Raw genomic sequence first — 26393 nt, 5'->3', positions numbered from 1 at the left:
ATTTTAAAAAGAAGTTATTTTTTAAAAGGAGTTTTCAGAGACTAGTGAACTATTGTTCACTTGACTATTGTTTATTGACTATTCACTTTCCTTGAGCTACCATCTATGTATGATTGGCATCAAAAGACTAAATACTGAAGTTACATAATTAAATAACTAGCAGACATTCAGACTATTTACACAAAGTAATCCTGAGTCATCTAGTTTTTCCCAGTTCTCTTTATTATTAAAAGATCTAAACATTGTACAATCTAGCACATGCCACTCAACACATTTTTGGAGTTAAAACATTTTGGTAAATTTGAGTCTGAAAAAAGTATATTCAGCGTTACAGTAGATCTTCACAAATTTTGAAATATTTAATTCTCTTCAACAAGTATTTATAGAACTATGTATAAGGCATGATGGAATGAAAGACAACAATTGAACAGGGAATGCCCTCAAGGAGCTTATGTTCTTCATGAGAAGCAAATTATATATGGACAAGTAAATATTAAATACATACACAATAATTTGGGGGAGGGCATTAACAATGGGGGAAAGGCAGAGGGTTTCTGGGAAGTGGCATTTGAACTGAACCTTGAAAGGAGGTAGGGATTCCCATTCTTGGTAGGAGATTTATAAGAAGGAAATTGTAGGATCTCCAACTCTGCCCTCCATTTAATGCAATATCACTGCAAATAAGATTCTGACATTTCTTATTGAAGGAGAGAATTTCCATTTATGCAACTAGAAAGAGGGAGTGCACAGTGCATCAGATAAAAAGCCAACCTTTATGGCAGAAGTCCTGGCATAAGTTCTGCTTCTGACACATACTGGCTGGGTGACTCTACACATGTCACCATTTCAGCACGCCTGTGCAGCTCTCTAAGACTGTTAGTTGCAGAACAAGTGCTTATCTTTGTTGACAAAGGGATTTTCTCCAAAGGGAGTTCTTTATATAGATGAAATCCTAAACATTATATGTCAGCTTCAAGTAGCCTATTTCACAAAGAAAGGGTCCATTTGAAATAGTAATGATTCTCAAGTTCCAACAAAGCAAAGCTCTTTGGGAGAAAAGTTCCTGAAATGCATTCTCTAATAACATAGAAGAAACTGACCATGTGATAAAAACAGGGTTAGCCCTATGGAATTGTAACAACTGAGGAAAAGAATTTACTGCTAAAGAGTATTTGGGATAGTCTGGATTATCTTCTATGAGCCCTAAAGGAGGGGTGTGTGTGTGTGTGTGTGTGTGTGTGTGTGTGTGTGTGTGTGCAAGCATCTATAATATTCTCTTCTGGTTGCTTTCATGTCAAGTTTCTCATTATTGAGTACCGCTCTCAAATACAAGTGAAAGAAAGATAATGACAAAATAGATCTGTCAACAGCGTGTGGCTTTTTAGAACTCTGTAGTCCAGCAGTTCTCAAACGTTTTGGTCTTAGGACTCCTTTATACTTTTAAAATTTACTGAGAACCCCCTCCCACCCACCTCATGAGTTTTTGCTCATGCAGGTAATATCTATTATTAATATATTAGAAATTAAAATGTCTTATTTCAAAAATAGCTTTTGCCTTGTTTCCTCTTCTGTAAAACATTGGGGAAGGATGTGATGACCACTAAAGTCCTTTCCAGCTCTAACTGTATGATCCTATGACAATTTCAGGACAATGTCCTACAGTAATATAATTTATAAATACACATTAATACTTCCCAGGTGTCCTGAATTTCTCTGTGAAATCCGTTTAGTTAGTACCTCAAAGGCAACAGCCACCTGGAGATGGTTTCTGTACTGAATGCACCTGAAATGTGCTAACTCTGGACTGACTCACTCCAGAGCACACAAATATCCATGGATATCCTTTAAGAAGATATTGTTCCCCAGAAAGTATATATTTTTAATTTGGTTATAATAAGTGAGTAAACAAAGAAGTCTTTGCCAAAATTTTATTCAGTAGGTAATTAGATGGAAGTAATAAAAGGTTTCATTTCTCACATTTTTTCCCCATCATTGTTTTTGAATCTTATTCTTAAGTAGAGAATTCCTTAGATATTCTTTGCAGCCATATTACATTAAGTGGAGGGGTGGGGTAGGAGTGTAGTCCATACCTGTGATTTTATTGGCATGAGAGGCTCTTGGATTGGAAACTTTCTCAACTGACACAGATTATGGCAATGCAGATTGGCAACTCTTTTGCATTTTAGAACCTTAGAAAATTGCATAGGGCACCAAGGCCAAATGTTGTTTCTTCCTGTAGCGTGTAAGGGCAGGCATTTCATTTTTGTCTTTGTATTTCCAATGCCTAACACAGTGCCTGGCATATAGGTTGGCACATAGTAGACTTGTTGGTTGATTAAATAACTTGCTCATTCATTCTCATGTAGTTAGTATATGTCAGAGGAAGAATTTGAACATAGTTTTCCTAACTTGGATCAGTCAGCTGTCAGTTTACTCTGTGCTATCTCTTATTGCATTAAATAGGGCTTTTAAATGTTAGGGCTTAGCTTTCCTTGTTGTTATATAGGGGCAATGAGAGGCAACACATTTCTCACTAATTATCACTTTTTAAGTAGCTACTTATTTGTATCATCTAAACTACTTAGATTTCTAATCTGCAGTAAGTCTAAGGCTCCTTCAGAGCAAGAACAAACTTGCCAAAATGTTTCCTTCTTAATTCACTGGACACATGTTCTTTTCAATTAAAGATATTAAGTTTCTGGGACTTTCAACATACATCTTTGAGACCTAGACACAGGCTTTAAATATACATGCTCATGTCACAATTATACACCTATATCTGTGCTGTCTCCCATATTAAAAATGTACTCCCTCCTTTCACCTCTCCCTCTCAGAATCCTTTATTTCCTTCAAAATGCTCAAATACCACTATGTGAAGCTTTTCCTGATTCCTTCCTAACTCCCAGCTGCTAGTGACCTCCCCAATTTTACCTTGCTTTGATTTTTGTATATTCTTCTTTCTATAAACACTGCCTCCCACTGCCACCTAAATAGAATGTAAACCGCTGGAGGGCAGGGATTATTTCATTATTGTCTTTGTGTCTCTAGTACAGTGCCTGGTAAGTACTGTAGTAGTTGCTGAATAAATGCTTGTTTGTTGATTGACAGCTAAATGCAGAAAGGCACCTGTTTTTAAAAGTCCTACTTAATGCTACATAGATTCGAAGAATACTAATGTAAAAGATATTCCCTTTCTAGAGCAAGTCCTGTGTTCTCATAAACTGAGTGCTAGAAGAAGCCTTAGAGCTTAAATTCAACCTCCTCTTTTTACAGATAAGGCAAACAGAGAGGAAGTGACTTGCCCAAGGTCATTTGAATAATAAGTAGTAGAGCTAGGATTCTAATCCGGGACTTCTCAACCAATGCTCTTTCTACTTGCAAGTCTTTTTAAGAATGGGTCTCAGGATTATAATTATGTATTGAGAGGCAGCAAAGAGTAGTGAACAAAGAACTAGTCTTGGAATTAGTATGACTTGAGTTCAAGTCCTATCTCTGACACTTTTCTGGCTATGTTAACTTGGGTAGATCATTTAACTTCTCAGTGCTTTAGGTAACTTGCTAAGTTATAGAGGATGGGCTAATTTGCAGTTGATGGAGGGAATTTCCCTAACACCAATGGTGTGGCGTTGAATTCATTGTTCTAGTGAAAAAAAAATCTGTTCTTAGACAATATTTGTTTTGCATACTTTGGGCTCTTAGTAAATGTTTGTTGAATTTTTTTTTTTAATGCTAGTTTACTGTATTTCTTGTTTTCTGGAGGGGGGAAGGCAGGGCAATTGGGGTTAAGTGACTTGCCCAAGGTCACACAGCTAGTAAGTGGGTCAAATGTCTGAGGCTGGATTTGAACTCAGGTCCTCCTGACTCCAGGGCTGGTACTCTATTCACTGTGCCATCTAGCTGCCCCCTTTCTTGTTTATTTTATAAATAGATTTATATAATTCTGAGAGGGTAAAGTTAAGGTCCCCTACTAGTATTGTCTATTTCTTCCTGTAACTTATGTAACTTTTCCTTTAAGAGTTTGGATTCTATGCCATTTGGTGCAAATATGTATAGCATTGATAGTACTTGGTTTCATTGATAGTTCATTGATACATTTATTCATTGATATTACTACATTTTAGCGAAATGTAGTTTCCCTGCTTATCTCTTTTAATTAGATCTCTTTTCTGCTTTTGCTTTGTCTGAGAGCATGATTGCTATCCCTACTTTTTTTTTTATTTAAGCTGAAGAATAATAGACTCTGCTCCAGTCCCTGATTTTTACTTTGTTTGTGTCTTTCTGTTTCTGTAAATAGCATATTGTTGTATTCTAGTTTTTAATCCATTCTGCTATATACTTCCATTTTATGGGTGAGTTAATATCTCACATTCACAGTTATGATTACTAACTGTGTATTTCCCTCTGCTCTGTTTTTTCCCTGTTTATCCTTCTCTCTCTTTTTGCTCTATCCCTCCTCAAAAATTTGTTTTGCTTTTAACCACTACCTTCCTTAATGTGCCCACCCTTCTATGAGCCCCTGCCCCCCACCCAACACTTCTCCCTCTTTCTTCACCTCTTACTTCCCTACAGGATAAGAGAAATTCTTAAACCTTAACTGAATCTGTATGTCATTCCCTCTTTGGGCCAATTCTGTTAAAAGATTCAAGCACTTCTGCCAGCTCTACCCATCTTCCCTCTATGTAAAACTCTTCCTTTTGTATTTCTTTTATGTAAGATAATCCCCCCCCCCCATTCTTCTTCTGCCTTACTCCTTTTCCCAGTGTCTCCCTCCTTCTCAAACCTTAATTTAATTTTTTGAAATCATCTCGTCTTAGTCAACTCCCATTAATGCCCTCTGTTTATGTACACTCTTTCCAACTGCCCTAATAATGATAAAAGTTCTTTCATCTTCCCATAAAGGAATGTAAGCATTTTAACCTTATTGATTCCCTTATGATTTCTCTTTCATGTTTGTCTTTCTATGCTTCTCTTGAGTCTTGTATTTGAAAGTCAAATTTTCTATTCAGCTCTGGCCTTTTCATCAGGAATGTTTGAAAGTCCTCTATATCATTAAATATCCATGGTTTCCCCTGAAGGATTATACTCAGTTTGGCTGGATAGAGTATTCTTGGTTGTAATCCTAGCTCCTTTGCCATCTAGAACAGGGCTGTCCAACCTTAGGTTATCTTAGGGCCGCATTTAAATAAAATAATTATTCGAGGGCCGCACCCAGAATAAAAATACAGTACACTAATAGAAAGTGGGGGAAGGTGTGAAGCATAAAAGCAAACACAAAATAATAAAGCGACAACACAACAGTATAAAGATAGGTGCATACTGACTAGTCTGCATCATACAAATGGAACACATCCCACAGAGCCATTGAAAATTTCATGCGATATTTTCTGTCCCTAATACTGCTTAAAAACACCAAAAAAATTAACATCAATGAGATTATTTATTAGTGATGGAATTAAAAAATCTAATATGCATTCCATGCAAATTATTCTTTTATTTTTTTTCTTGTGAAAATTAGAACCCACAGGCGGGCCGCATACTGCATGTGGTCTGTGGGCCATTATTTTGGATAGCCCTGTTCTAGAACATCATATTGTAAGTCCTCTGATCCATTAATGTGGAAGCTGCTAAATCTCGTGTGATCCTGACTGTGGCTCCACAATATTTAAATTGTTTTTTGAATTGGCTGCTTATAATATTTTCTCCTCGTCCTGAGAGCTCTGAAATTTGGCTATAATATTCCTGGGAGTTTTCATTTTAGGATCTCTTTAAGGACATGATTGATGGATTCTTTCCATTTCTATTTTACCTTCCAGTTCTAGGAAATCAGGGCAGTTTTATTTAACAATTTCTTGAAATATGATATCTAGCGCCCCCCCCCCCCCCTTTTTTATGATGGCTTTCAGTAATCCAATAATTTTTAAATTCTCCTCATTCTATTTTTCAGGTCAGTTGTTTTTCCAATGAAATATTTCATATTTCCTCCTATTATTTCATTCTTTTGAATTAGATTTATTGGTTTTTGATGCCTTATGGAATCATTAGCTCCCACTTGTTCAACTCTTATTTTTTTCCTTGATTTAAAAAAAAATTCTTATTTAATATTCTTAGTTTTCAACATTGATTTCCACAAGATTTTGAGTTATAAATTTTCTCCCCATTTCTACCCTCTCCCCCACCCCAAGATAGTATATATTCTGATGGCCCCTTTCCCCAGTCTGCCCTCCCTTCTATCAACCCACTCCCCGCCCCCCACCCCATTCCCTTTCCCCGTACTTTCTTGTAGGGCAGGATAGATTTATATACCCCATTACCTGTATATCTTATTTCCCAGTTGCATGTAAAAACATTTTTTAAACATTTGTCTTTAGAATTTTGAGTTCCAAATTCTCTCCCTTCTTCCCTCCCTACCCACCCTCCTTGAGAAGGCAAGCAATTCAACATAGGCCACACATATATCTTTATGCAAAACACTTACATAATAGTCATGTTGTGAAAGACTAACTATATTTCCCTCCATCCTATCCTGTCCCCCTTTATTCACCCAGTCTATTCCGACCTAGTCTGTCCCGGTGCGGCCCATGTTGGGCTGTGCTCCACTCCCAGCATGGTGTGATAGACCCTTCCCCGCCACCATCCAGGCTGTCTTGGGCAGGAGACTTGTTTCATTCTGTTATTTTGTGGGTTCTGTAACTCTAGAATTTGTTTAGAGTCATTTTTTTTACAGGTGTTTGGAGGGATTTGGGGGAGAGCTTAACTGAGTCTCTGTTTTTAAGCTGCCATCTTGGCTCTGACTCCCCCCCTCCCCCACCCCAACTCTTATTTTTAAGGAATTATTTTCTTCACTGAGCATTTGTACCTCTTTTTCCATTTGGCCAATTCTGTTTTTTAAGGTGTCATTTGCTTCAGTATTTTTTGTGCCTCTTTTATGAAATTGTTGACTCTCTTTTCATTATTTTTCTGTCTCTCATTTCTTTTCCAAATTTTTCTTCTATCTCTAGTTTTATTTTTTAAAATCCTTTTTGAGCTCTTCCAGGAATTCTTGTTGGGTTTATTTCTAATTCACATTTTTTTATTTGAGGTTTTGCTTGTAACTGCTTTGACTTCATTGTCTTCTAGGTTTGGATCTTGAACTCCTCTGTCACCATAGTAACTTATGATCACGTTCTTTTCATTCGTTCTTTGCTTATTTTTCCAGACCATTTCTTGATTTTTAAACTTCATGTTAAAGTTGGTCTCTGCTCCCAGGCTGGAGAAGGCACTGAAACTTCAGTCTACCATTCTCTTGTAGCACCTGGAGTAGCAGAACCAGCAGAAAATCAGGTGAAAAAATTTTCCAGTCCATGACAGCTTGGGAGGTCGGTAGGAAAGGTCTGTCTCACCAGGGTGATCAAGCTTGGAGTGCAGTGCAGGCCATGCAGACCACACAGACCATGCAGCCCATGCTGCTCCAGGATTCAATTTGAGACATTATTTTAGAGTTGTTTGGAGAGGAAGAACTCTCTTTGGGAGAGCTTGACTCCGTGCTTCTCTACTCTGCCATCTTGGCTCCCACTCCCTTAATTTGTACTTTTCTAATGAGAGAAAAACCTGTTTCAATCACCCAAAGTCTGATCGTTCTAGACTGCTTTGAAGGTATACTGAATTTTGAGGAAATCCTCTAGTAGAACATGGCAGATACTTAAATTACCAGACAGGAAGTCTCTGGGACAATACATTTGGAAGATCTAAAAGAATTTACTATAATTTCAAAGTGTCCTCATTAAGGACAATGAGCATATATCGGGTGAATGGCCACAAACAGTTTATTCTTGGAGGCCCCTCCCAGTGGTGAGGAGGCGCCTTGCAGTAAGCAATCACTATCTCAATCTGGAGGCACCACCAAAAGCACCACAGGGAGCATGAAGGCCCATGCTCATCCTTACTTACAGTCCTCTGTTGTTGTTCATTGTCCACTTCAAGGAGATCAACATGTTCCCTTCCTATACATTACTTCCCCAATTATTCAGACATGGGCCTTCCTCAGGCCAGTCCCCTGGTAATACAGGTTCAGTATTGGCACAAAATGAGACCCTTGTAGGTTATTCAACAGTTAACAAAAGGAGAAAAGGGAGTTGCTTAGCCATAGCAGGAAGAGGATGTTTGACAATGATAGGTACGGAGGACACTTAGAATTGGTTTGGAGTCAGCCTTAGTTCACATTCCAGCTTAGCCGCTTGCTAAGGTGTGACCTTGAGAAGGTCACAGCTTCTTTAAGGTAAGGGTTTTTTAAAAAGTATTTTAATAATTAATTTGATAATATGTTATGATAGTTATAATTATAAAGCATTCTAAGGTTTGCCTTCTAGGAGCAGTTAGGTGACACGATGGATAGAGTGCCGGGCCTGGAGTTGGAAAGACTTATCTTCCTAAGTTCAAATCTAGCCTGTGACACTTAGTAACAGTATGACCCTGGGCAATTCACTTAACCTTGTTTGCCTCAGTATCCTCATCTGTAAAATGAGCTGGAAAACAAAATAGCAAACCTCTGCAGTATCTTTGCCAAGAAAATCCCAAAATGACATGATTGGAGTGACTGAATGGGGGTTTACAAAACATTTTTACATACCTTGCCTTATTTTACTGAGTGGTTAGGGAGCTGGGTATAGCTTCCTTTCCTGAATTGCCTATCATTTTCTGTCAGGTAAACATAAAGAGAATGCCTGAGGCTCCTACTCATGGCTGTTTTGTACTCAGATGACCAGAAAGTGATATCAACAGCTTAAACCATTAGTCCCTTGAGGTAATTTATGATGGTCTCAGTACTTTTAAAGGAAAAATTATCTTAACTTTGGGAGTTTCCTAGCCTGAGTTCGATCTCATCAACCACGAAGTCCCCTGTTATAGGGAATTCTTAATTGTGGTCAAAAAATAAATAGCCTGACAAAGGAAAATTCATTTATTATTGCACTAAGGAAGACCCTTTGGACTGGGAGTAGCTTTAGTTTCTTAGGGTATGGCTTCGGTTTTTATAGTTTTATAGGCCAACTGGTAGTACATAGCCAATCAACAGCGTTCCAAGGCAGAAAGGAAACCGTTTCTACAATTACCTCTTTTATTTATTCTAGATTTATGATGTCCAACTTAAGTCCAACTTTAACCTTCTGTAAGATGCTGGGAAAGTAATTTCTCTTCCTGGGGCACCAGTTCTACTCTTTATAAGATGGAGCTCAATTAAATAATGGTTTTGTTCCTTTGAGCCTCATCCTACCCTGCTTCTATAAACTATAATGTGAAAAGTTTAGATTAGGCATGAGGAAGAACTCTCCCAGTGAGAGAAATGCTAATCCCTGACATGAGTTATAAAGGAAAAGATGTAGAAAATTCTTCCCTGGGGATATTTTCAAATAGAGTAAACAACCATCTGATGAATTAAGTGCAGGGGAAAGAGCTAGATGATTTCTCAAGGATACTTCACAGCTCTTAAGTTTGATTCATCAATTGGATATCTGTGATTTGGTCCTTGGAGTCCATCGTATTTTCCACTTCTGAATTATTAGCCACTTCATGGCAGTCAACACAATGACCTCTTTATTTTTCTATTCAAACAAAGTACTAAGTCTCCCTAACAAACTAAATGAGATTGTTGAGCATTTCTTCTAAGAGCTGTCCTTGTCTGCCATCTGGTGGTAGTATCTTGGTTATTACATCAATTTCCATATTTCGAAAATAGCCATGACAAAGACACTAATCCGGACAGCAAACAAGTTACATCATTACGGAATTTTAGAGCTGGATGGGAACTCAGTGGCCGTCTAACCCAGCCTGTCCCCACAAAATAATTCTCTCTACAACAGGCTTGACAAGTGGTCATTCAGCCTATATTTGAAGATAGCCATTGGAACCCATTGCCTCCATTCTAATTTTGGACAACTGTTAGGCATTTTTTCTTTACATCAAGCCTAAATGTGTATTTTTGCAACTTCAACTCATGACTCCTAATTCTACCATCTTGGGGCCAAAGAGAATGAGTCTTGTTACTCTTCTACATGACAGCCCTTCATGTACTTGAAGAATCATCTTTCCCTTCCCCCTGAATTCTCTTCTTTGGGATAAATATTCTCAGCTCCATCAACTGAACCTCATATGGAGTGGTCCCAAGGCTTTTCACTATCCTGATTCCCTCCCCTTGACAATTTCTAACTAATTAATGTCTTTCTTATGGTGTGGAAACTTTCTTCAAAAGGGTTATCCACCATTTTTCGCTAGAATGTTAACATAATATATGATAGCACCCCAGAGCTAAGTGCATTTAAAAATTTTAAAAGTAAAGAGGGGGAAGGAAAAGAATAAGTAATATGTAGTAATATTACCACTAGTTTTTAAATGGTCATGAAGCAAACAAGCAAAAAACAATAAAAAATAGAAAAAACCCAGTCGCTTAAATTAAGAACACTTAGCCTTTTTCTTTATAGAAATCATCTACTAGGTAGGTACCAAAATAATTATTGAAAGACACATGTTGGTATAGCTCACATTTTTTTGTTAGCAATTTATATTTTTTATTAGCAGTTTAAGGTTTATAAAGTATTTTTCTCACAATAGCCTTGTTCAGGATGTCATCCAAATGTTATTCCCACCATTTTGCAGACGATGAGGAAACCAAGGCTCAGATTAATTGGTATAGTGGTAAGCATCATGAACTGCTGGATTTGGAGTTAGGAGACTTCGGTGAAGATTGGTTGACACTTGCTGTGTGATTGTATATAAATCACTTAATCTCTCAGGGCCTCAGATTCCATAATACTTGTACTGTTTACCTCACAGGGTTGTTGTGAGAAAAGCATTTTGTGAACCTTTAGGTAAATGTAAGCTGTTTTGTTGTATCGTTTTTTTAGTCATGTCCTACTCTTTATGACCCCATTTGGGGATTTCTTGGAAAAGATACTGGAGTGGCTTGTGTCAACCTTCCACAGAGTTTGTTCTAAGAAAGAGACAAATGAAATAGGTTGTGTGTCCGTGTTTTTGCTTTATTTCTCTCACAAGCTGGCAACGTGGGAGTTAACAGTGCAGAACTGGCTTGATTTGGGTGTTGGATTGCCCAGTTTATATACTTTTTCAACTGGGGCTGATATCATCCCATTATCCTTTGCCTCTGGGCAGAGGAAATAACTTGTTCTATCAGACCACCTCCAACCACACCAGACTACTCTCATCCTTGGGCTCTCTAGGCAGAAGAATCTGTCTCCACAGAAGCCTGAACAGCTTCCAGTGCAATCTTATTATCAGTAATGTCCTTCTAAAGGACTTTTTGAGAAGGGAGGGGTGAGGAGGGGTGCAGCTCTGAGTCTCCAAGATACTGATTCTAAGAAAAATCATTTTCATATTTGCCATTTCCTTTTCCACCTCATTTTATAGATGAGGAAACTGAGACAAAAAAGGTTAAGTGACTTGCCCAGGATCACACAGCTAAGAAGTGTCTGAAATCATATTTGAATTGAGGAAGAAATCTTCCTGACTCCAGACCTGTCATGCTATCCACTGTGCCACCTAGAGTTAGGTGACTTGTCCAAGATTACATAGCTAGCCAGTGGCAGAGTGGAGATTTGAACCTAAACCTTCTGACTTTCATTTTAATGCTTTTTGCCAAAGGAAGTAGTATGTGAATCTGTGTGTGTGTGTTGGGGATGAGTAGTGGAGAGGGATGAATCACCCCTAACTTGTTTGTTTCTCTTCTCACTTTCATTTTCGACCCACTTTCAGTAAGATTGCCTATTTATTTTATCAAGATGATTCAGGGAACATCACACCTTACATTTTTAATGCAATCCTCAGAGTGCTCATTGTTAGCATGAGAATGCAAAGACAGGAGGCAATCAGAAAGCCTGGGTTAGGGTAATTTTCAACCTTTCTCACTCTGCTATAAGTAAACACATTGTAGCTGTTTCTATCAGTGCCCTTCTGGAACAAACGTCTCTATAGAGTTATTCCTCAGTGGTACCTTAACTTTCTGAGTTAGTACCTGCTGGCCCAGATAGTCTCTGGAAGCTTCTTATGGTTCCAACAAGAAGGGACAAATAGAAGAAGGCTTGTTAAAAAGTCATAACCACATGCCACAGCACCACACCTTAGCTAACAATAAGTTATCAAAGAAGATTTGTTTGGGGCTGAGTTACAAGTGTCATACTTCAGACCTGAACTGGAATAATGTTATTTTAGGAGTATCATCATCATCATCATCATCATCATCATCGTCATCATCATCATCAGGGCCAGACCAATGATTTCATTGTTATAGGGAATTCCTAATGAAGAAACTCCTTCTATCAAGTCAAGTTGGCATCTACTTTGCAACTTACAGTCCTTATAGCAAGTTGCCTGGGACATTGAGGGGGTTGAATGACAGGCCTTGTATCAAGGTCTTCTTGGGACTACTATACCATGTTGTATACTGAATTTTATCCAGTGGTATACTGGATTTTAAGATGCTTCCTCAAAGGTAGTAATTCATTGTACTCAAATATTCATATACTTGAAGGAGATATGATTAATGTTGGTTTGGTAACTGAAGATCTGGAAAACAAAGTTCGTTTTACCAAAGTCCTTGCCACTCAGTCTTTCCATCTGACTCATAGCTAAAACCTATATATATTGTCTTCAGAATATGAGCTCCTTGAGAGCAGTACTTAGCACAGTACTTTGCATATAAGTAAATGCTTAATAAATGGCTTTTAATTAATTTCTCACTTCTACCAGACAGATCACAACCACTCTCACTAGTTTATGATCACTGAGAGTTTACAATTTCATCACCTTGCTGTCAACCTGGTGAAGGAGTTGTCTGCAGATGACAGATGCAACCTCCTCATCAGGCCTATATTTGAAGCCTTCCTGGCATGGTAGAACCTACCAGAGTTCATACTCCACTGGTATTGCCTTCATGAGGCCAAGATTACCTTCACAACTTAGTGAACCGTTAGAACTGGGCTTACCGAGGAATCAAATATGCAACTCCCCATGCCAGCCCTATGGCAAATTGTGAAGTAAGACTTTGGTACTCAGATTTTTCCCAGCAAAGTCTCATTGTGATGGGTGTAATTTTTGATTCTAGAGCACACATTTTAAGAAGGACATTGAGAAGCTGGAAAAAAATACAAAAGAAGTTGACCTGTATGATGAAGGGACTGGAAATGAAAAGAAACTAGACATTTAACCCAAAGAAGAGAAGACTTAGGGAGGACCTGCTAGCTATCTTCAAGTATTTGAAGAGCTATCACATGAAATGGGGCTTGGACCTGTTTTGTTTGGTCCCATGTGCTAACTAATCATTCGCTGAGAAGGGAATTGAGCTGGAGAAGGAAATGGAAAACCACTCCAGTATCTTTGCCAAGAAAACCTCAAATAGGGTCATGAAGAGTCAAACACAACTGAAATGACTCAACAACAACTCCTACAGGAGGGTGACTAGGCTGGGGAGAGTTGTTTGTCCTTCCATAGAGGATCAATGACATCATGAAGATGTTGTCTTGACTTTCACATGAACTGGATTTAAGTGAGGCAGAGCTGCTCAAAGTTATCAGTCTCACTCTCTCCTCCAGAGTCATCCAGTGGCGAGACAAAAGTTAAGAGGACTGGTGATGGCCCAGGATGCATTGGGTAACCATGGCCTTTCTAAATTAAGATCTTTCCCAGGGCTTAGTTTGTCTAAGGCAACATCCATTCAACAACTAAGGGCTAAGTAAGAAGTAAGACAAAAGATGGTCTACCATTACAAAAATATCAATCTGGTAGAAGAAGACCCTCAACTTTCTGGCCAAAACAGAAAACAATTGCTACTTATGCTCATTTTAAGCCATCAAAACCAAAACAATGAGCTACAGAGGCTTGGGCTACAGGTTATTATTGGCCATTCAATGAAAGCAGAGTGATTTGGGTTTAAAGGCAGAGTCAAGTAGCTCTATTTGAAACACAATGGGCCTTTTTAAAGTTTTTCTTTTTTGGAGCTAGACTTCAAGAAATCATAAATGAAAGTTGCACAGGGCAAAAAAAATAAATTGTCCCAGCTTTTTGGAAAAAAAAATTTAAAAACAAAAATAAACCTAACCCCCAAACCCAAAATATCTTACAAGATATAAGTGATTAAGCATTCTATCTCTATGGATTGAGCACCTACATATAAGGATATGGCACCCTAAGTGGAGAGAGAGACCACATGTAGTAAGGGAAGATAAAGAAGAGGAAGAATAAAGAAGGAGGAGAAGACAATGACAATGTGTAGTAGAGGAAGATGGAGGAAGAGAAGAAGAGGAAGAACATCATACCCCAACTTCTGCTTGAATTGACAGGTTGGGTCCATTGGGAGAGTGTAAGAAACCATAAGGATCATTTGCAGGAACTAGGGTTATTTAGCCTAGAGAAGACTTAGGGGGCTAGCAATAGTTATTTCCTAGTATTAGAAAGGCGATCCAATGGAAAAGGATTTTAATTTGTTTTTCTTGGTCCTAGAGTGCACAACTAGGTGGAAATTTGCCAAGAAGGAGAGGTAACTAATCAATCTAACCTTGATGTAAAGACAATTTCCTAGCAATTAAATCTATTGAAAAATTGAATGAGGCTCCTTGATAGGTAATGGTTTTCTTTTCCCTTGAGTTCTTTGAATGAAGGCAAGATAATCACTTGTTAGTCAGTTGTAGAAAGGATTCTTGGTCAAATATGGCAATAAATGATGTCTGAGGCTTCTTCTAGCTCTGAAATTCTGTGGTACATTATTTTGTGTGAAACAGACTATCATATTGAAAATAACTTGGGTGCCAGTGAATAAGAAACCTAAAAGAGTTATCTTGTCTATCTTCCTGCCTTTATAAAGACTAAATATACCTACACTGCCATACACAGACAGGGATGATATCCCGAAAGCAGGCTGGGCGAAGTCCTCTGATGTCAGGCCTTCATATATAGAGAAGGAGAGCTACTGATGATCTCTTCTCTGATATACCTTCCAAGAAGATAAAAAGTTCAGGTTATCTCACTAGCTAGAGGGCAAATGCCCAGTAATCTCTCTGACAATATGATCTGGGCCTCAGGTAGCTACCAGAGAAATAAGAATTTATACCGGTTTTAAAGACACCTGTAGAAGTAGATTCTTCAGGGATTAAAAAGTTTATTATAATTAGTATTAAAGGCATTATAGATTATTAATATTTACAGAAAGATAAAACTGCATATTTACTATTATTTTCCTACCTATAAATTAAAATTTTCCTTAAGTCTCATTGTCAACTCAGATTTTTATTTTTTCTAATCTTACTAATCTCTTTTCTTTTCCATGGTGTGCTTTACTATTTTCATTCTCCTGACATGTTATTTCACTTATTTATATGATACACCATTACTTTTGTCACAAAGAATATTTATACCTATTTTCATGCTTGTCTCTTCGTTTTTCTTTCCCTCAAGGCAACTTCCCTCAACAACTCATTCTAGTGTTTAACAATGTCCTCTTGTCAGAAAGGTCTTCCTTTTCCCAGATTTAAATTTACCTTATAATCAAGAGATACTGTTTTTTGTTTCCTAGGCCTTTGATGCCTTCTCATAGCTCTCCCAAGAATGTAAACAACTCTTTAAAAATTTCAGATGTTAAACTATTTGTGAAATATCTGTATATTGTGGGGAATGATAATTTACCCAACAGTTAACCCCAGCTTCTTGGCATATAGGAATCAACCTTTCATATTTTTATTTGGGTAGTTAAGGAAATTATTATTTTGGTCTTTTTGGACTATCCTGAGGTAGTTTTGAATGCTCCGACATATCCTAGAGCCCTAATTACCTGAGTTAGTAAAGAGTTACCCGATGTACAAAGGGCTTCCTTCAAAACACACACACTTAACTCTCTCTCTGTCTCTCTCTGTCTCTCTTTCTCTCCCTCTCTCACTCATTCCCTCTCTTCTCCTTTCTCTCCCCCTTTCTCTCCCTCTCTCATTATCCTTGTCCTTATCCAGTTGTATCTCAACCATGGAAGAGAGGGGCTATTTTATTTTTTCTTTGGTATCCCATCATGGCCAATTAGGTGGCACAGAAGATAGAGTACCAGGCTGGAGTCAGGAAGCTTCATCTTTCTGAGGAAGCTTCATCTTTCTGAGCTTAAATCTGGTCTCAGACATTTTATTAGCTGCATGACCCTGGGCATGTTTGTCTCAGTTTCCTCATCTCTAAAATGGGTTGCAGAAGGAAATGGCAAACCAGTATCTTTGCCAAGAAAACTTCAAACAGAGTTAGGAGGAGTCAAATACTACTGAAATAACTTAACAACAAATCCCCAGCACCTTGGACAGTACCTTGTACATAATAGGCATTTAATGTTGAATTATTAAAGAGAATTGTGTGTGTTGATAAAAAATCATCTATTACTTCAATACAGCTACTACTGGTTGTTTTTTTAAACAGTTATTCTTTAAAACTATTTAAATTTTAGATATTCAGGGCTTGGAAATGAATAGGCACACTTTTTCCCCTCAATTCTCAGTCCTTGTATTGTTGGTGACCAGTAGAATCTAATTTTACCAGATTATAAATTCTCTGCTTTTCATTAGGGTTATCTCAAAATTTTAGTTTAAGACTGAATTATAATTATTTTCCCTAACATGCTTATCTTTTCTTTGTTTGAAGGACATCTGTGTATACCTAAAAATTCCGTCTGTAATTGGACCTTAGACAATGATTTACTACTCACTTCTGGGATTCCTATAATAGTCTGCAGATGCCTGAAGATGGGACTACATATAATTGGTTTGACAGTTTCTGATGTAGCATCTACTGCATCAACTCAGGGTCTGTTTAATGTGATACTGGAAAAAATAAGTGTTGAACGTCTTGAACTTGACAATTCATCTCCAGAAGTGCTTATTTTGTTACCATTGAAGGTATGAGCTCATATTCACTTTTCTTAGAAAACTGCCTCACTCTGTGACTTAAAAAAATTAATTTCTTTGATCCTCAGTTTCCTCTTTTGTAAAATGAAAGGATAGTGACATAAATCACTTTGCTCCATTTGAGCCATGATATGAGATACTGAGATTAAAGACAGAACATAACTACTCTCCTACACCCTCCCCTCCCCCCACATTTCCTGTTGTTACTTAGACTTGCAATGCCACTGAATAGACTGAGTGTATGATGGAAAAGAGATTTCTGAACTTCAAGTCAGTATCCTGAGCATCTGTGTTTTTTCACACTGGGTCTGACTAGGTCTAATGTTTCTGTCTCCCTTTGAATGTCAAAAAACATCTGGTAACCCAAGGTTGATGTTTTATAATATGGCATGTAAAACAAATACCTACCCAGACATTTTAGCAGTATACATTTATTTCTCTGTGAGAGAAATGACATACTTTTAATTCCATCATATTTTTGTTTTAGTTCGGATTTAAAAAAAAGAATAAGTGCTTGAAACTGCTTTTCTCTTTTAGTTGTAAAGCGAGTTAAGAATCAAAAATAAAATAAGGAACTTTCATTCTGTTTCATGCGAAGGATCAGTTTTGCACATGTATGATTCATACAGATAATAGTTTGTAGTCATAATTCGGATGATATTAGGAGATAGAACTGATCATTGAAATCATGGTTTTCTCAGCTTGAATTTTTTAAAATTCATATTTAATTACCTTTTCTTTTTCCAACAGCATATTTCAGAAACTATTAGAAACCTGATTTTAAGTTTTGGTGATGAGAAAATGCAAACTCTTCCAATGTGGGGCAGCAGTAATAATAGGTAAGGATGATGATGATGATGATAATGTTAATGTTATACATCTCTTACCCTATGTCTGAAGAGGCAGTCCTGCATAGTGAAAGAGGCCTGACTTCAGGATCAAGAGACCTAAATTCTCTTCCTATCTTTACTACTGGTTAACAGGTTGACCTTAGACAAATCATTCCATCTCTCTGGGCCTCAGTCATTTTTTCCCTATAAAATGAATGGGGGTTAGGATAGGGGCTGGCATAGATGATATTTAAAGTTCCTTCCAGCTAAGGCAGGCAGGTGGCAATGTTCTATGGCATCATTCATTTAGCGTAATGACATATGTAAGCAGAAGTATCTATGAGGAATCTTACTTTGATTTGGATTCTGTGCTGGACATCCTTCATGAGAGTGACAAATACAATTGACAAGCTGATCTGTCTTTTTTCCCCTCTTCCTTCCTCCCCCCCTTGTTTGGTATTTATTATCAGAGGGATTCAGGTTATTATTTCAGAAGGAATTTTGTATAATTTGAACATATGCATGAGGGACTCCTTTTTGGAGGAGAGCCTTTAAGGAAACATTTCACTCTCATAAATCAATCAAAGCCTGTCAATAAACATTTATTAAGTACCTACTATGTTCTGTGCTAAGTATCAGGGACACAAAGAAAGTCAAAAGACAATCTCTTCTCCAAGAGCTCACAGTCTAATGGGGGAGACAATCTATACAAGCAAGCTATATGTATGACAAATTGGAAATAATCACAGAGGGAAGGCACTAGAATTGAGGAAGATTGATAAAAGCTTCCTATGGAAGAGGGATATTAGCTTGGGCTTGAAGGAAGTCAAGAAAACTAGGAAGTAGAGTATAAGGAGGAGAGTCAGTAGAACTACCTGGAATTGAGAGATGAAATTTCTTGTTCAAGGAACAGCAAAGAGGGCTAGTGTCACTGTATCAGAGCATGGTATGTGTGTGTGTGTGTGTGTGTGTGTAAGGTCCAGGATAAGTGGAAAGGTAGGCGAAGGGAAGTAGGTGAAATGTTTTGAATACCACACAGCAGATTTTATATATGATCTTTGAGGTGAAAAGGAATCTTTGGAGTTTCCTGAGTAATAGGGCTTTGAAAAAATGTTTTAAGTGGGCAACAGAGAATAACCATGGATGGAATTCTTGTATTCTCTGTACCTTTCAGTCATTATATGACAATAAAGATGTGGTCTGCTATAGACGTCATTCATGAAAACCTGCATGTTATCCTATTATACCTTCATCAAGGTGTACGTACTTTATACCTGTATAGGCTACTCTCATAAGGATTCTGGAGAGATAGAAAAGTAGGCATGTGAGTCTATAGTAAATGATAAATTTTAATTCCCTTTTTTTCAATAATGATGATGACGATGATAATGTCTGTGTTTTTTCAAACTTCTGTTCATCTCCCTTTTTGAGAATTCATTCCTCAACAAGCTTAATTTACTTCTTTCAATCCAAATGCACTTCCCATTTAAAAAAAGTGTCATTTCTACTTTCTCATGCAGCATACCAGGAACTGTGATCTTAGAGTCCACATGTGGATGCCATAATGTCATTAAGGGATAAGAGTTATATAAACTTTGACAGATCTTTTCATTTTGGGGGTATATTTATTGTCCTCCTTTCAATTTTATCCTTAAATTCACTCAAGATAACCTGGATTAATTGAGTCTCTTTCCCAACTTTCTGTAAACTTGTTTTTCCTCCACTATTTCTTGAGGCAGTAATGTTAGTAATCTTCCATCATCCTTCTCTGTAAGGCTCTACAAATGAATTTATATTTTATGTTAATGTTCTTTTTGATGGCCAATTTAAGGACATCAAATGATTGCTTAATAAGGTGCTTCTTCATTTTTTCTCTCTCGTTGTGTGAGAAGTGATTTGATAGAAGTAAAATTTCTTTAGGAAATTATTATCTATGTTGATATCTGTTCTTTTATTCAGTTCTAATTTTTAAATATCAGCGATGTGTTTAAATAGGTAAGGCTAGAGTTACAGACCGTTTTCTCATTTTTAGTTTTTTTTATTTGATACTGATTTTGATCTGATTGTACATAAAAAGCTAATTCAAAAGTTACCACACTGGTAATCATTCACTTACCAACTGTTAAAATATGATCGATTTGATGTTTCATGATGTCACATGGTGTTAATCTCCTAACTCTCTTCTTGAAAAAAAATATTTTTTTTATAATATACACATATATATCTGATATCTGTGAGTTTTCCATATAATCCAGCACTTAACATAGTGCCTGGCACATAGTAGGTACTTAATAAATGTTTATTGATTGAGTGATAATTTATAAAGTTTTAAACTTTTGTTTCTTATTCTGGAAGCATATTATATTACTTGCATAAAACACCAAACTAAAGGTCAAAATGTTGAGACTTGGCATCATATTTAACATATCAACATTCTATATTGCTATGTAATTTCTAAATTTTAGTATTATTTTAAGATTAATAAAGTACTTTTTTTTATAACTCTATGAGTCAAGTAGTTCAGTGTACCCCCATTTCATAAGTAAAGAGACAGGGACTCTGAGGAGATAGGTGGCATGTTTGTGGTCCCACAGTTGGAAGTGTCAAAGTCAAGATTTAAAATCAGGACTCCCAACTCCCAAGTCCAGATGTCTACTATCATTTCAAGTATGTATGGAACAGTTTTACGTATATACATACTTTCATACACACATCCACCCCTGTTTGTGTCTAATGGTAGCCATCTGTAGGGTGGGGGATGGAGGGAAGAAAAAAAGAAAAAAAAGAAATTTACACAATAATTTTGTTGTATATTTGAAAGGAATAGCAAGTTGTGCATAGTAGATTTGTAGTTTCATGTGCAATCACCTTTTTATTGTACTATGTTATGGAAAAATATATACTATGTTATGGAAATGCTTGTTTTATTCCATAAATTAAAAAAAACTTTGCTGTAGCACTTTATTTTACAAAACATCTCCTTCATATTAACCATATGAGGCAGACAGTAAAAATATTACTCTACTCGGTTCAATTCAAGAAATATTTATTCACTACCTACTAAGTCAAGGCACTGTGGTAGTACTGGTAATACAAAAACAAAAATGAAAGAACCATCCCACACCCCCACCCCAATGAGCTTATGCTCTACTAGGAGGCTACAGCATGTATATGAATAAAGTAAAAACTGTTATTAAAAAACCCAGAAAACTGACTATAGAGAAAGCTCTAACAACTGGGGGAGTCATGGAAGGTTTCATAGAGTGGGTGGTGCCTTAATTGAACTTTGAAATAAGATAAGATTTCTGAAGTGGTGGATATGAAGAAGAAATGTGTTTTAGGCATGAATTAAGAATAGTTCATATGAAGGAATGGAAGGGAGAGATAGAATATTAAGTTTGGGGAAAGGCTAGTAGTCTAGTGTGGCTAGAATTTAGAGTTTGAGAAGGAGAGTAATATGAAATAAGACTGGAAAGTTGACTGGGAGCCAGATTGTATAGTATTTTAAATGCCGGGATAGGTTATCTGTTTTGTCCTATAGCCATGGGGAGCCAATGCAGTTTTTTAAGTGGAAGAGTGATATAGCCAGAACTGTTATCTATGAACTATTATTTTGCCAGATTTGTGGAGGAAGACTGGAAAAAGAGAGACCCCTGAGGCAGGGAGCTGAATTAAAAGACTGTTATAGCACTCTGGGAAAGAGGTACTGAGGGCCTGACCTGTTGATGGTTGTGTGATGCGAGAAAAAGGGACAGGTATGAAAGATACTGTGGAGGTAGAATCAGTGACAATCACTGAATGGATATGATGGAGGGCAAGGGAGAAGGGGGAGTTAAGGAAGTCTTCAAGATTATGAATCTGGGTGATTGAAACGATAGTGGCGTCCTCAAAAGAAATGATAGTTTGGAGGGAAAATGTATTGAAAGGGGAAACACTTTAAGTTCTATTCTGGATATGTTGAGTTTTTGGTCATAGAACCTCTGAGTGGGAAAGAACCTTTGGAGAAGATTCAACTTGAAAGAACCAACTGGCCCAACCCATAACTAAAGAAGAACCCCCCCCCCCCCCCACCAATATACCTGATGGATGTTTATCCAATCCGAAGGTTCAACTTGAAAGAACCAACTGGCCCAACCCGTAACTAAAGAAGAAACCCCCCCCCCCCACCAATATACCTGATTGATGTTTATCCAATCCGTACTTCAAAGACCTCCTCTGAGGGGGAAGCACCACCTTCTGAGGCAGCCTATTAGACTTTTAAGTAACTATAATTATTTGAAAGATTTCCCTTACATGAAGCTTAAACTGTAACTTTTATTCTTCTGCCCCTTGTTTCTAGTTCTGCCCTCTATGGCCAAGCAGAACAAATCTAATCCTTTATGCAAATGAAAGTCCATTAAATACTTGAAGAAATATGTACCCCTTAATTTTTCTTTTTGCTAATGGAGCCACAGACCCTCCAACCAATCTTCATGTACCATAATCTCAAAGATGTTCCACATCCTTCCCTGGATAGGTTGCAGAATATATTAATGCCCTTCCTAAAATGTGTTGTCCAGAAGTGAATGTGCAGGACAGGGAAACTACCACCTCTTTGGATGTAATGAGGTGCTACATCTAGAGTGCCAAATTAAGAGTTAAGGAATCCTGGGTTCAAATCCTGCCTTTTAACATCTAGTTGTTGTATAAACTTTCACAAGCCATTTCATTTCTCTGAGCCTCACTTTTTTATCTTTAAAATGGGGATAATGATGTCTGTAGCACCTACTTTACAGGAATAGGGAGAGGCTCAAATGAGATAATGTTTGTAAATCAATTTGTTAATTTTAAAGCACCTTAAACGTATCTGCTGTTATGGTTCTTACCTCCTTTTTCCAGATACTCTCTACAGGAATATCTACCTTACATGGTAAGGCCGGTAGGTGAGCAGAAATAATTACCCAGCAAACAGTCTCTACATATACCACCAGGTGGCAGTTGGAGCTCAAGCACCCAGGCCCACGTTAGTATGTTTTGCCCGTGGGTAGAGGCTCTGTCTAAGCAGGAACAGACCCATTTGCATTAATTTCAGATCTGAGTGCTTTTTGCACCAACCCAAATTCTATCTCATCTCACTTAATGTAAGGTGAAAGGTTTAAATATTATCAGTGATAATTCACAAGTTTATCAAAATCACTCAGTCCCAATCCCATCAAGATACTTACTACCTTTTCAGTGTTTTGCCTGTGACCCAAGGGCCACATGTTTACTTTGTAGATTATATAATACATTTATGGAATGAAAATGAAAACAAATCTACAGCACTAAATGCCCCAAGTGGTTGGCAACCCTCTTCTTCTAGAGAGGAAGTTAGGTTTTAAAATGGATAGAATGCTAGACTTGTAGTCAGAAATTTCTGGTTGCTTATTTTGCCTCGGGCACTTACTAGCTGTATGACTCTGGAAAAGTCATTTAAGCTCTTGAAGTCTTAGTTTCCTTAGCTATAAAAATGAAGGAATTGTATTCAATGGCCTCTGATGCCCCTTTCAGTCTAAATCGATCATCCTATGGTCTTCTGAGTCTAAAATCTCAAATCCTTGATGGTTATTGCCACTCATGTTAAGATATAAGTTCTCAAGTTTATTTTCACAAAGGAAACAGATGTAGTCTAAACACACTTATAAAGGGAGGCCATCAAGCCTTGCCCCAGTCTCAAAGGCACTGAGAAGAGTAAGGAAAAAGCCTCAATAATAAAGTAGATAGAGATCCCTCACTTTTATTCCTGTGGGGCTAGAACTTGATTTCTTGCCAATGATTAGGCAAATCTGGAGTCTGATGGTAACTGAGAGCATCTCTCCAACATCACCAACACCAACATGTGCCAACTCTAGACTAAGTTCAGAGTCTCCATGAAGTTAAGCTGCAATTATATCTTTTGGTGTGTTTTCCCTACATCCAGATGGCTTTACAACAGTTTGAATGCTGCCAATTTAGTCCTCTGGATACACAAAAGCAAGAAAGGTAAAGGAAAGGGGATGAAGGGGGGGAAGATGGGACCAAAGTGCTGTGTCATCTTTCTTAATTTCTTACCACAGCTTCATGTACTAAAGTTACCCTCTCACTTGGTTATTTATTTACAATGTGCAACTTTTCCCACCTCTACTTCTGTTTCATTATCACCTGACAAAAACAAAGGGAAAAACACCTGCACTTTGCCACAACCAAGTATCATGCAGAAAATAAAAGAGAGGCTCATAGAATTTAAATGATTTGCCCTTGGTCCCATGGCTATTAAGTGTCCGAGACAGGATTTAAACCAAGAATTTCTGATCTCCACTAGTCTACAACACAGAAGTTACATATTTTAAAAGACAGCAAATGCTGCCCTAACTATTCTTATTCTTAATACACAGAATTTGTTGTGTGCACTGCAGATGCTTTCGACTTTATATTATTAAATAAAGACTCAAACCCAAGTCCCAAAGAGCTTTCTGTTTTTAGAGTAGAATTAATTTTTTTCAGTTTCATTCCAAATAGATTTGAAACAATATCATCTGAGAATCTCAAAATTAATTATAAATTCACTTTGATTTTTAATTTCATATTACTATTAATCATAGTCATGTATGTGTTGAAATCTATGAATCTGCCATATTTCTAAACAACAGCATCCAACCTTAGAACTTTTCATTCAAGACCCACTTAACAATTTGAGCATATATGGCTCAAATGCATTGCTCATTCTATTCAGGTAAAGCAGGTGGGGGAAAATGCACCTGTTTCTTTGTTGCTCATCCTTGTAGTTATATCCATTATTCTACCACTGTAGACCTGCATTCCCTTTTCTGTCAGTCTTTAGAGCCTAGCAGAATTGTTAATCACCACAGTCTTTGTGAGTTGTTTTAAACAATATGGTCAGTGTCAAAATCCTTTCTAGCCGACTGATGTACTATTTGAGCAGGACTGCAGGTGTAGCAAATAAATGCAACATTGCAGGTGAAGATGAAGTAAATTCAACTGTCAATCATAATATATTGTTGAACTGAGAGCAGTGGTCTTCTTTAGTTTGCTAGACATTAGCATGAAAGCAAAGACTGAGCCTGAGTTCAATTTTTTTTATCTTGCCCAGTGCCTTGGCTAGAGCTTTGCACAAAGATGCATAGTGAATATTTGCTTGAGTTAGCCTATATTTTCTACATGTTGCAGTCAGCCATTGTGTTGTGAGAAGGGTTTATCTCCCTAGATATTCATCGGTTCCAGTTCCTTACGTAGCTGTAGGCTACCTTTTAAATTTTTTTAAATTATGAAATGAAAATGGTAGAACATCTATACAAATTCATTCTCAGGAGGATTTTTTCACTTTTCACTTTCTCCATTTGGTCCACTCACCCCTAAAATGGAATGACATCCTACCTATGGCAGTAAAGAGGAGAAACTCTTCCGTAGTTACTCCAGGAGGGGGCAGACAAGTTATCCTAAGGTCATGGAAGCTACTGAAGGATTTCCATCTGGATTTCTGAAAGTCTGGCTCCTGAATTCAGCTGATTTTTAGGTTGTGAAAGGTATTCAGTGTTTAAGAGAGGGGTTGGAATTTGTCCCTAGATTTAATAGGGAGTCACTGGAGTTTATTGAGCAGAGATGCAACATGGTGAGACTGGCATTTTTGGAAAATCACTTTGGTAGCTATGTGGAGGATAAAATGGAGTAGGAAGAGACTTGATGAAAAGAGGCTAATTAGGGGTTTGTTTTTTTTTGCAATAATACAGGTAAGGGGTGACTAGAGCCTGACATGAACTTGAGTGAGATCAGATAAAAGGGAATAGATTTTAGAGTTATTGAGGAAGTAGTGTAGATAAGGCTTGGAAACTAATTATATGTATTGGGTAAGAGAATATTTTTTGTTTGGTTCATTAAGCATAATAATAGCTAAAACATATAGCATTTTAAAGTTTGCTAACACTTTATATACATCATCTCACTTGGTTCTGGCAACAACTCTATGAGATAAGTGTTATTAATTCTGTTAATTTTACAGATGAGGAAATAAGCTCAAAAAGATTTGGTCAGGGTCACATGGCTATTAAGTATCCAAGAAAAGATTCCAACCTGGTCTTCCTAACTCTAAATTTAATACTCTATCCACTATGCCATACTGCTCATGTTCATGGCTGTGGTATATGTTATATTAAGGCAATGGTACCATAATCAATGTCCATCCTGTTCAGCCATAACTATTTAGAACATGATTAAATGAACCATCAACAGAGACAACATGGTGTGGTGGAAATAATACTATACCCAGAGTAAGGAAAGCTTGAGTGGGAAGAAGTACAAATCTCACCTCTGACAATTAGCTGCGTGACCTTGGGCAATTCACTTAACCTCTGTGAGCTTCAGTTTCCTCATCTGCAAAATAAGCAGATTGAACTAGATGACCTCTGACCTCTATAGTCCCTTCAGGCTCTAATTCTTTGAATCCTTGGTCCTATGAAACTCTTTGAGACTCAGTTTCTTCACCTGTAAAATGAGGGTAATAGTGCTTGTCATGCCTAATTCAAAGTATTGGGAGACTATCGAATGAGATAAAATGTGTAAAGCACTCCCTGACCCTTAAAGCCCTAAGTCAGCATCAGTTAGTACTGATGTTCCGAAATGTTCGTTTCCCTAGGTGGTCTTT

General features: G+C 37.4%; 1 protein-coding gene across 1 annotated transcript in view; it reads left to right on the top strand.

Moving 5' to 3' along the window:
* Nucleotides 1–26393, top strand: part of PKD1L1 (polycystin 1 like 1, transient receptor potential channel interacting) — a 161396-nt gene that overhangs the window by 6341 nt on the left and 128662 nt on the right. Inside the window, exons 3-6 of the mRNA XM_036739640.1 lie at nucleotides 11740–11848; nucleotides 14482–14518; nucleotides 16645–16898; nucleotides 17658–17746. Of these exons, the coding sequence (XP_036595535.1) occupies nucleotides 11740–11848; nucleotides 14482–14518; nucleotides 16645–16898; nucleotides 17658–17746 (489 nt within the window). The remainder of the gene's footprint in view (nucleotides 1–11739; nucleotides 11849–14481; nucleotides 14519–16644; nucleotides 16899–17657; nucleotides 17747–26393) is intronic.

This window comes from Trichosurus vulpecula, chromosome 9 (assembly GCF_011100635.1).
Source record: "Trichosurus vulpecula isolate mTriVul1 chromosome 9, mTriVul1.pri, whole genome shotgun sequence".
NCBI lineage: Eukaryota > Metazoa > Chordata > Mammalia > Diprotodontia > Phalangeridae > Trichosurus > Trichosurus vulpecula.
This window is presented reverse-complemented; position numbering and strand designations above follow the sequence as displayed.